The sequence below is a fragment of the Cyprinodon tularosa genome, unplaced genomic scaffold (assembly GCF_016077235.1).
Source record: "Cyprinodon tularosa strain WSP-4 unplaced genomic scaffold, ASM1607723v1 ctg353, whole genome shotgun sequence".
Classification (NCBI taxonomy): domain Eukaryota; kingdom Metazoa; phylum Chordata; class Actinopteri; order Cyprinodontiformes; family Cyprinodontidae; genus Cyprinodon; species Cyprinodon tularosa.
The window spans coordinates 267,326-278,695 of record NW_024039067.1 but is presented as its reverse complement, the minus strand read 5'-3'; the positions used below and the strand labels follow the sequence as shown (position 1 = coordinate 278,695).

General features: G+C 39.7%; 1 protein-coding gene across 1 annotated transcript; it reads right to left on the bottom strand.

Moving 5' to 3' along the window:
• Nucleotides 1-5,437: 5,437 nt before the first annotated feature.
• ubxn6 (UBX domain protein 6) lies at nucleotides 5,438-10,906 on the bottom strand. The gene is made up of 11 exons (XM_038295337.1): nucleotides 10,719-10,906; nucleotides 10,219-10,367; nucleotides 9,238-9,302; nucleotides 9,018-9,140; nucleotides 8,796-8,893; nucleotides 8,633-8,708; nucleotides 8,423-8,507; nucleotides 6,892-7,111; nucleotides 6,684-6,814; nucleotides 5,926-6,074; nucleotides 5,438-5,805 (listed from the first exon to the last, which is right to left on the bottom strand). Exons 1-11 carry the CDS (start codon nucleotides 10,799-10,801, stop codon nucleotides 5,680-5,682), a joined length of 1,305 nt encoding a protein of 434 aa, XP_038151265.1. The 5' UTR covers nucleotides 10,802-10,906; the 3' UTR covers nucleotides 5,438-5,679.
• Nucleotides 10,907-11,370: the final 464 nt, after the last annotated feature.

The following is an 11,370-nucleotide window of genomic DNA, read 5'->3' as shown; positions in this document are numbered from 1 at the left end:
AGTAGAATTATCTTCTGAATAAATCAAACAAATTTCCCCCCTTTTTTAAATGACAAAAAAAAAAAAAAAATGCAAGGTTACTGGGCAAAACATCCCATTTTCCATAATACTCTACTGTTTCGGTTATCCAGTGGTTTCTCCATACCAGTTTTTTCACATTAGTAACAAACCTTTTTTGTTTGTAGCCACTAAACTTTTCTCGGATTTATCCGTTCATCATTATCCAGTCCCACCAAACATCCCCTCTGGGTCTCTTCCCAGTGGGACCTGTTAAGAACCCTCCACATGGCGGCATCCTGATCTGATGTCAGAACACCTTGATGTTCACACTTGGTTTATTTCCCTCCTGTTATAAAGTTAATTATTTTCCACATTTTAATGATAAAACCTGAACATTCATCTATTTTAGATTCATTGCACACTAACTGAAAAAGTTCAGGTCTTTTATTGTCTTCATATGGATGATTTTGGCATACAGCTCATGAAAATCCCAAATGTCACAAAATTAGCATATGAAAAAGGTCTCTATGCACCTAATCATCTGATCAATAAATTAACTCTAAACACCTGCAAAACATTCCTGAGGCCTTTAAAACTCCCAGCCTGGTTCATCACTCAAAACCCCAATCATGGGTCAGACTGCCGACCTGACTGCTGTCCAGAAGGCCATCATTGACACCCTCAAGCAAGATGGAATGATACAGGAAGATATTTCTGAACCAATAGGCTGTTCCCAGAGTGCTGCTGTATCAAGGCACCTCAGTGGGAAGGAAAAATGTGCCAGAAAACGCTGCAAAACGAGAAGAGGTGATCGGACCCTGAGGAAGATTGTGGAGAAGGCCGATTCCAGACCTTGGGGGACCTGCGGAAGCAGCGGACTGACTCTGGAGTAGAAACATCCAGAGCCACCGTGCACAGGCGTGTGTAGGAAATGGGCTACTGGTGCCGCATTCCCCAGGTCAAGCCACTTTAGAACCAGAAACAGCGGCAGAGGCGCCTGACCTGAGCTACAGAGAAGCAGCACTGGACTGTTGCTCCGTTCTGCAGGTCATTTGGAAATCTAGCCAGAAAATTTTTTAAAGGGTGGCCAGGTAATAAAAAATGTACACTGAGGGGAGGCCGATAGTGGATAGGCACTAAAACCACACGGTCAATCTACACTGTTCCTACAGGAAAATTAACGAGCAAAACATCCATATTTTCTAAATAAATAAAAATTATACTTTCCCACAGGCTTTGCTAACAAATAGACACATATATTTAAACATCCGTGGTTTCTACATAAAAGGTACAGTGAATAATATTCTTTTAGGTTTGAGTTTTGGGCCAACATCTTTTCTTTGTCATTACTAACCTACTTTTATCAATAATTATTAGGCATAAAAATGATATTCACAAATACTAATATGAACATAAATTGATCATTTAATAAGTTTTTATTAAAAATAGTTATTTATCTTTGATCTCAATGAGGACTCCCAGATGACTTGCAGAGAGACGTAATTTTCTCTTTACCCCATAAAACACAAAACCTAGTTCTGAAAAGAGCATGAATTCTGTACTTATCTTTAATAAGTATGCCAAAACCATTCAGACAATAAAAGACCTGAAATATTTCAGTTAGTGTGCAATGAATCTAAAATATATGAATGTTCAGGTTTGATCATAAACATTATGGAAAAGAATGAACTTTATCACAATATGCTAATATTTTGAGAAGGCCCTGTGTGTATATATTGAAAGCATTCCACTCCACTGAAGGTGTTTCCTTCTCAGGGTGTCAAAGGTATTAATATTTATTACTCAAGTAGAAGTATAAATCCTTCTGTTTAAAAAAACTTTTGTAGAAGTTAGAGAATCAACTTAAGCTTTTTACCAAAGTAAAAGTGTTAAACTAACATTTTAAAACAATTTAAAATATTAAAGTAAACCATGAAGGGAAAAATGTTACGACAGAAGCTTTACTGCACCATCCTTTTAAAGGATCATCCATCTTCTTCCTCTTATCTGGGGTTAGATGGCGGGGTTAGCAGCTTCAGTAGGGAGGCCCAGACATCTCTCTCTCCCGCCACTTGGGGAGGCCACAAGGCGCTCCCAGGCCAGCCCAGAAACATAGTCCCTCCAGCGTGTCCTGGGTCTCCTCCCAGTGGGATGTGCTTGGAACACCTCACCAGGGAGACGTCCAGGAGGCGTCCTAACCAGGTGCCCAAGCCACCTCAACTGGCTCCTCTCGATGTGGAGGAGCAGCGGCTCTACTCTGACTCCTCCCCGGATGACTGAGCTCTAAGGGGGAGCCCAGACACACTACGGAGAAAACTCATTTCAGCTGCTTGTATCTGGGACATCATTCTTTCGGTCATGACCCAAAGCTCTTGACCATAGATGAGGGTAGGAACGTAGATCGACTGGTAAATCAAGAGCTTTGCTTTTTGGCTCGGCTCTCTCTTCACCACCACAGGGCCCGCTTCACAGCAGACGCCGCACCGATCTCCCACTCCATCTTCACCTTATTCGACAAACAAAAAGGATAATTTTTCTAAAATTCTGGACGATAACTTCCTTACACTTAAGTTTCTTAGTTTTTTAACTAATGGTAACAATGTCAAAATTTATTTTGCATCATCTTGGAAAACTAGTTTGGTTTGTGGTAAACAACAAGTTGGGGCAGCACCAATTGTTTGAATGAAACTAATTATTTTGATGGGTTTTATTTTTTTTTAATACCATCAGGCCATAATGAAAATGGGCTCAAATGACAAAACTAATGAGTCTATTTTTAAAATTTAAGGAGTAGAACTAAAAAGTTTTATAAAATTACTCCAGTAGAGAAAATTTCTAGTTAATTAAGGTAACAAAGTATTTGTAATTTATTACTTAAAACCTCTGCTCAGCGCCCTTTCCCTGTTATTTTGCCCAGAGACATCACTTTTCTTAGAGTAAACAACTCTTAATAAGGACTTCAACATTATTTAATCTCACTTCTTCAGGCTAATAGTACAGAAGTTTTACAGCGATGGTGGATTTCAGTACCAAAAGGATGAAGAAGAGCCATGAAAAACTGTTTTATTGGTATCAGTAGGTTACGTCGTACCCTATCCATGATTGTTTTTTTTTGTTTGTTTTTTATGTTCCTGTATCTGTATTTTCATCTCTTTTTATTTATTTTTTTGTATTATTTGTAAAGTGACCTTGAGTGTCAAGAAAGGCGCTGCTAAATAAAATGTATTATTATTACCCAGTGGATGTCTGTCCAATGTCCCCTTTACAAACCTGACCTTATAGATAAGTAGCTGTAATATTATTTATATATTATATATTTCTCCAAACCTTGAGATATTTACTGACTGCTTCAACTAATCAGACTCCTGAGGGAGATTAAATGAAACATAAGGGATTTATGTTTGTAGCCTTTTAATGAAGGATAAAGATTATTCCTGACACGCTTAAACATCATAAGAGACTGCATAGACTTATCAAATCTTTTTATTTCATTAAACAAAATATGCAGCGAGGAGGAAGAGGGTTTTCTCTCTTTACCACAGGCAGGTTCAAAAGCAACAACTCAAAGCGTGACATTTAAATGGCAGCTCAACGATTCATTAAACATAAAGCTAATCAAACATTTAAACCCTTGAACTGGATTCAGATTCATTCAAACTGAAGGGGTGCATGAAACATTTCCTTCTTGTTAGGATTTAGACAAAGTCTTCCTTTTTTAACTAGCAGCTGTATCAGATTTATTATAGAATAAAATGTTAAAATCATACTTGGTATAAATTCATATTGAGGGGGGAAAAAGCAGCAGAAAAAAAAATACATATTTGCATGCAAATAATGAGGTGGAAATCATTGAATCACATGGGATTTGTTTGTATTTTCATGAAACCGTATTTAAGCTTTTCAGTAACCGTCGTTTACCTATTAGTACGTCACCATGTGACCTTTCCTGGTGGTCAGACAGACCAACAGGAAAGGTCATCAGGATTTTAAACGATGAAATAAGGAACATAAATAAGGAACTTCCTAGCCAATGGGTTGCTAACATGACTGCTGCAGCTGCACGCTTGAAACGCGATAAAAAAACAAAACTTTTCATTTCAATAAATAAAAACCTGTTGGACAAACAGAGACTTCAGATTAAAATCCCAAAACTGTGAAAAATATTTGAGAAAAAAAGGAATTTCTGCAGAAATGTAATTCAGACACCAGGCTGATGCCAGAAAGATTTTAGCTTTATTATAAATCTCTATTAAGCAACCAAATAGTGGCCAAAATCCTCAGATTAAGTTCAAATTTACAGAATTATTAAATATTAAACCAGTATTTAAGCTTTAATTAACCTTTCAAAGTGCTTTAATCTAAGTACATCTCAATCGATTAGAAAATCATCAATTCAGAAATCTTAATTCTGCCGGAGCAAATTAATTCATGTTGATAGATTCAGACATTTCTGTCAAGTTTGATGATTATTAACTCAAAAATTCATTTTCAGAGAAATATACCAGTGATCCTGAATAGAGAGCTGATTAGTTTGGGGAGATTCCTACAGGGAGAGCAGCTGAAGCCGGTGTCTCCAGTCATCGCACAGACTGGTTCAGTACATGAGCCACAACTTTAAAAAGCATTTTATAGACCAATAAAATGAAAATAACTGCAGATCAGTGGTCTAATATCACCTCCAGGTATAAAATACTACTGAGTTTTATTTGGAAGTCTATGATGCTTAAGGTAAAGTTTCCATGGGGATGATTTCAGGAGCCGCGGCGTCTGGTGTCGGTCCACCATGTTTTAATCAAGGTCAAAGTGAGCGCAGCCGATCCTGAAGAAAAGTTTTAAAGAATTCATCAGCTACATGCTTCCCTCTTTAGACAACCTTTACCACATGAGATGCTGATTTCATTTGTTAGTATTTAGCATCTGCCTGATCAGCCAAACGTATTGGATAAGAGCGCCCATGGCCGACACTGACAAGCTTTATTAAAGAGAGTTCCTGAACACATCAGCAGAGCCATAAGCTGATCCTCTACATGCCTCCCTGGATGGCATGTCGGTCAGTACTGAGTTAATTACTGTACAACACCGGCAGGAGTCTCTCAGTAGTAGAGTCTTCTATTATGAAGTTATTTACTGAATTTACTATTTTTTAAAACTGTAAGCTTTAAAGAACAGAACTGAACAAAATTACTGAATTAAGTCAACTTATTAATCATGATGCTGTTTAACTCTCAGCCTTTATCCAGTTATTATGCAGAAAGGCTGCTGGTGGTCCCTGCTGCCATTGCAGCTACAGAACAACAGTAACGGGAGCAGACGGCCATCGATAAACACAGCAAACACGGAGCTCACCTTCAACACTGACAGAAGAAAGCAATCGCTTTAAGACTTCCATTGAAGCGCAGCACTGAACCCCGCAGACATGAAACATGTTCTCCATCTGATGGAGATCCAAACAAACACGCCTCCCGCTGAGGCATGTGGGACGGGGCTGCGTCCTCACATGGAGAGGGGAGGGGGGAAGCTCAACAATGGAAGGTTCCCCCCAGCTTCTCCTTTTAACTTTAAGTAGAATGTGTAAAAATAAATACAGCACTACTCCAGAGGCAAGTTCACTTCAGCAGCGAGTGAGGGACAGGGGGAGGTAGTAGGGGACAGTTTGTGGGCAGACTGCGCCTTCTCTGCTCAGCTCAGGGTTTGAATTTTCTCCAGAAGCTCCGGTTTGAGGAGGGTGGGGCTCTTTCCACCCGCAGCTGCAATGTCAGCCTGCACGGCTGCATCCCAGGCAAACGTCAGCAGGGCAGCGGGGACCTGCAACAAAAAGACGGATTTATTACATGAACGGATCCAGTTAAATGAAACAACTTTAACTATTTCTCCTCATTAAATACTCGCGGTGTTGCCTGTTTACCAAGCAGACACCCAACTCACCAGGTTAGAGTCTACCAGAGAAACTTCCTCAGACTCTTGCAGCTTTTGACCTCCGGGGGCGATGAGCTCAAACGGCTGCCAGCCGTCCACCAGCGACTCCCGGACGAATTCAAAGAGTGCAGGCAGGCGGTCCCAGGCATAAAATGTAGCTGTAAAGAGGATGAACGCCATTCGAGCTGAGTTTGAACCATTCCATTCAGTGCAGCCACTAAAACTGAGCTATCTCTATAGTTCTGCTGCTATAGGCTTAGACTGCTGGAGGACATAGGGACCCCAGTTTCATCATTCTACTTCATTCTCTCTCTATTCTCCTACTCTGCAGAATCTCAAACAAACAGCAGCAGCAGCGACTGCAGAGGAGCAGAAATTGAGTATTTCAACAGCCTCTAAGGAACAACGTGTTACATTTTGAGCAGCAGCTGGATCTTATGTCCAGAGGACATTTGGTTCCAGCTCAGGTTATCCTGAGCTATCTCTATAGTTATGCTGCTATAGGCTTAGACCTCTGGAGGACATAGGGACCCCTATTTTCATCATTCTCTCTCTATTCCCCTATTCTGCAGAATCTGTTAGTTCAATCTCTAACATTCTGCTCTCTCTGCTTTTTGTCATAGTAGCTTCATCTGGTCTGTTCCTGTTTGACATGTGATGTGAACTGGCGCTATAGAAATAAACTGAATAGAATTGAATTGAATTAAAACTAAGCTGGAAACTCGAAGCCTACAGATGAGAAGAACAAAAATGGAAGGGGAGCTCACCCTGCAGCAGGTTCCCATCAGGCAGTCTGATTCGGAGCAGGGTATAGTTGTATTTCCTTCTCTCCCTCTGTTCCTCCTTCTCCCTCATAGCTTTTGTGCGAAGCATGGCGTTCCTCTCCACCAACTCACTTCTAGAAACCACCCCGAATATTTTATAGCTCTATTACTTCTAGTTGCACGTGAAGCAGCTAATAGAAGTGGCACGTACCTCTGCTGCTGCTCCTTCTTTAGCTCCTCTGCGGTCAGGTTGTAGAAGTCGGACGGCAGCTCGAAGCGCTGTGCGTTGGGAGACGGTCGGAAAGCCTGAGGCTGCCGGTCCAGTTTGGCTCTGACTGGCTCTCCTCTCTGAAGACGATCTCTCCGCTCCTTCATCAGCTCCAGGGCGTCACCACTTTGCTCCGGTAAGACCAGAAACTCCTCTTCCTCCTCTGATCTCCATTAAAAGTAAAAATGATAACAAATGTAAACACTGAATAATCCTTCCTGGATTCTTAGCTGGATTTAGGCCTGAAGCAACTGGGTTGTTTGAACTCATCGATAATTTTATTGGAACTCTGGTTGAATGTTTAGAGTCGCTGTCCTTCACCACACTTTTGGGTGCTTCGCAGCCCCGTGTTTCACTCCATTCATCTATGCTTTAACTTGAAGGTGCTTCTCTGTCCCTGCTAAGGAAAGCTAAGCCCACAGCACTATACTGCCACCACTTTTTAGCTACGAAATGCAGGTTTCTGGATATTTTGCCTTAAAACAATTAGCTTTCTTCTTATAGCTGTTGCACGATTCCTTCAGAGTTAACCTCTTGGTTGCTTCTCTCACTGATGCTTTCCTCACTAATGTCACATTGAGCTGTTTTTGCTCCATCGGGGGTCACAGAGCAACTTTTACATTCACGCCAGCGAGCAAAACTCGTTTTGTGCCGCAAACATTAAGTGATCCTTTATAAAGAGAGGAAAATGATAACTTATGTTTAAATAAATATCTACCTAAGATTTGTCAGTTGTTTAAAAAATAAAATGTGGTGCTATTTCATAAATTACGTTTTAAAATGAAGGAAAAATAGCAAAGAAATAATAATAATAAATAAATAAATACATTTTAATGGGTTCCTGATTTTTTTTTATTTAAAAAAAACAGGGAAAAACAAAAATTTTCCCCACTGAAAAAACAAATACATTTCTGTTATATTTAGATTCCATTTATTTAGGAAATTCAACATAATTAGTCAACAGAGAGAATTCTAATCAGCATTTGTTAGAATACCTATTTTTCCAAAGATTAGCTTTTCATCATTGTTTAGTCAAAATGATGAAGAGCCCCAGGCTCAAGACATCTGTGATAGATGGAGCAGAAGTTTGAAATATCATCTGATGAGTAAATAATAAGTTTGCTGTGGTCCTCAGTCTTTCTGATAATACTGACTCTCTAATATTCTCCAACAAACCTATAAGGATTTCACAGAACAGCAGGATGTATGCTGAGTAGCTTAGACACAGCTGGACTCTGGGTTGTTTTTTTAAAGGCACTGTTTTTCCTTCATTTTATGCAGGAGTATCAGAATAAAAGGGGGTTGAATCCAGATGTTTTTATTTGAAAATTAAAAAATAAATTTCCTTCTAATTCACAATTATTCCCTTCTTTAAGTTAACATGTTTAGCTTTATCCTGAACAACCATAGCAAAGTTCGGAGGGTGTGAATATTTTTTGAAGGGACAGATCTGAAAACAGCAGGATTCATTTACCTTGGCCGTCTACAGGAAGCATAACACTTATGAAGCCCAAAGCCTGCAAAAACTCCCGACTTCCCTCCACAGGACGCACTTTCTCCTGAAACACATCGAGGAATGTTTTTAAAAATCAATGGAAAACAGATTTCTGCATCAACCCTCTTCCAAATGCTTTTTAATCGAGTCTGTCCTAAATCAGAAACACCTAATTTGCTCTAAACTCACCTGGAAGACCTTATTGCTGACTTTGATCTTCCTGTACTTCTCCTCTGATGGATTCTTACATATATTATCAACATATCTGTAAATAAAAAAACAAGAAATACGGAATGGACAGTTTTTTATGATAAATGCTAAAATATATCAGTCAATATGGAATATGCCTTACTTGCTGATGATGTCCACAGCTGCCTTCACTTTCTCTCTATCTTTGTTAAATGTGTGGATCATCATAACAGAAGCCTCGATATCATCCTCCTCAAAGCGCTGACGGTAAAAACACAGAACATGAAACCACTTAAAACCCCCACCCCCCCCGAATCACATTTAGAGCCTGTTGTGTCTGCCTAAGAACCTCAGACATGTTATAGTTTGCCGTCCTCAGACATACCATCAGAATGGCCTCTTTAATGTGGACTTCCCTCTGACTCTTGGTTAACGTGGCTCCAGTGAGAGGGCAGGTGAAGTAGACGCCGGACACAGAGAGGCAAGCTGGATCTTTCACTTTGGATCCCTGGAATAAATGCAGTTATTGCCGTTAGCTACAGCTATCCACTTCTCTGCTCATCAGGTGAAATGGTGGCGTACATCATGCTCCAGATGGAACATACCTCGGCTGGGAGAGCGGTTTCCTTCTCTACCTGAGCCGCTGCCTCAGCCTCAAGTTCTCTTTTCACTGCAAAGGAGAAACGGATTAGTAAAGCAAAGAAAACTAATCTTCTTTCATCAAATTCTTGTTAGATTCAAATAAAATTTGAGTGTTTAGACTTTGCTTCAACACAGAGCAGCAAAGTAAAGTCCAGTGAACTCTTATGGTTTAAAGGTACTATTACTGATAACAGATAATGGGTGTTGAGTTGTTTTTATAGACTACTTCTAATAGCACGTTGTTGCAGAAGCCGTATAACTCCTTCTACTTGCATTGCCTTTTCCATTTTGTAAGGATTAAAAAATGCCTTTCTAGGACATGTTTGGTGGTTCAGAGGTCCTCCACATTTTTCATGACATCCTCTTCAGATTTGTCAGTTGCTTTTTGAGCCAGAGTTTCAAGTGTAATTTAAAAAAACTTTAAATATGGATTCTTTAAAAAATAAAATCACAGATTGAAGGACTGATGGCCCGACGGAAATATTAATGAATGGAGGAAAAAAACAAAAACAAACAAAGACAGCCAGATGGAAAGTATAGAGGGAAGAGTGAAAAATTAAATAATAATCTGATAGTTGGATGGAAAAATGGATGTGCAGATAAAAGAATAGAGGGATGGAAGGAAAGAAGAATATGTGAATAAATAACCAGCTGGAGGAATAGAAAAATCTAGGAGAAAAGATGGGACACATGGTTGAATCACTGGGTGGAAACGCAGCTCCTTATTGGATCCCTCTTGGTAACTTTTTACATGAAAACCAAAACAGTTTTTATGACCATTAAATCTTCTAATTAGAGGCTGATGATAAAACAAAAAGTATCTTATATATTAACAATTTCTAGAAAAATACAAAGTGCATTAACAAGAGAAAAACAGGGAAATGAGTATAGATCAGTCAGATTAGAGAGGAAACCATCCAGCAGCAGGCCTGAGTGATCCTCACCCTGGTTCCTGATGGCATCCTGGGAGGTGTGCACTTTAGGCCGAGGCTTCTGCTCGATCCGGGCCAGGGCCGCGGCCCCTGCCATCTGTGCCCCTTCGCTGGGAGCATGCCTGCTCTGCTTGGAGCTGCTCGGTGCCGCGACTGGCTTACTGCGGAAGCGATCATCAACACGTCATGAGTTCAGATCAGAGCTTCAAAGCCTTCTGAGTGAGTTAGAAGGCATAACTAAGCAGCGCTGCAGCGAGTCAACTGGGGCATCGCTGACAGATCTGTTTAATGCACTTATTCAGGCGGCTTCTTTAGCTTTAGCGCTTTAAGCTTGTTGGCGGATTAACTGTCAAAGTTAGCACGGCGTCTCCTACCGCCTATTGTTTACATAACAAACTACTAACAAATAAAAACATACCAAGCCAAAACTGAAATATAAAAAATGTTTGATGAGTTGTCTAACAGTTTATCTATGATTAACGGAGTAGAAAGAAGAAAATCGTTTGAATTGCCTTGTTTCTTCGGTTAACTTCTTCCCGGGTCCTGCAGATTTAAATTTAATGTCCTTTTTAATATCTTCAAATAGCTTCTTCATCTTCTGGGTCCGTCAGTAAAAGAAAACCATCAGAAAAGATTGTTATCAGCAAGTCAAGAGCACCAAGCTACACTAAGCTAGGAGGTGGAGCAGACCAAAACAAAATCCATAAAAAAATCTGCTTCCGTCTCAACAAATAAATATGTCGCCCCCTGGTGGCTCGGAAAGGAACTCACTTCTAAAGGCTGTATACACCTAAAACAGGACTACAATAGGATACAGCTTCCAAACATTCTCTACTTATTAATCTCCCACATTTATTATCAAAATCACTTAATGATTCTGATGTTCTTGTTAGTTAAGTACAACAATATAATCTGCCTATTTTTGCAATTGTCTTCAACAGAAACACACAATGTCCCACATCCCATGTGTGAGTGTGAGGTACCTGTTTGTATGACAGACAGTGATCGCATCTTAGTGATCCTTCCTGACAATTTTACAAAACACTATTTTTTGTTATCAAAAATATTGTTTAGAAATATACTTTTCTGAAAAAAACAAATGGTTGCCATTGATATTGATCAAAATTATAAAAAACTATGTTTATATGCTTACTCTCACTTGAT

Coding starts and splice junctions, on each gene's coding strand:
- ubxn6 (XM_038295337.1), bottom strand. CDS start 10,801: ATGAAGAAGCTATTTGAAGATATTAAAAAGGACATTAAATTTAAATCT. Junction 8,508..8,632: donor TCAGCAATAAGGTCTTCCAG/GTGAGTTTAGAG, acceptor GATGTGTTTCAG/GAGAAAGTGCGTCCTGTGGA. Junction 6,075..6,683: donor TGATGGGAACCTGCTGCAGG/GTGAGCTCCCCT, acceptor TCCTCTTTACAG/CTACATTTTATGCCTGGGAC.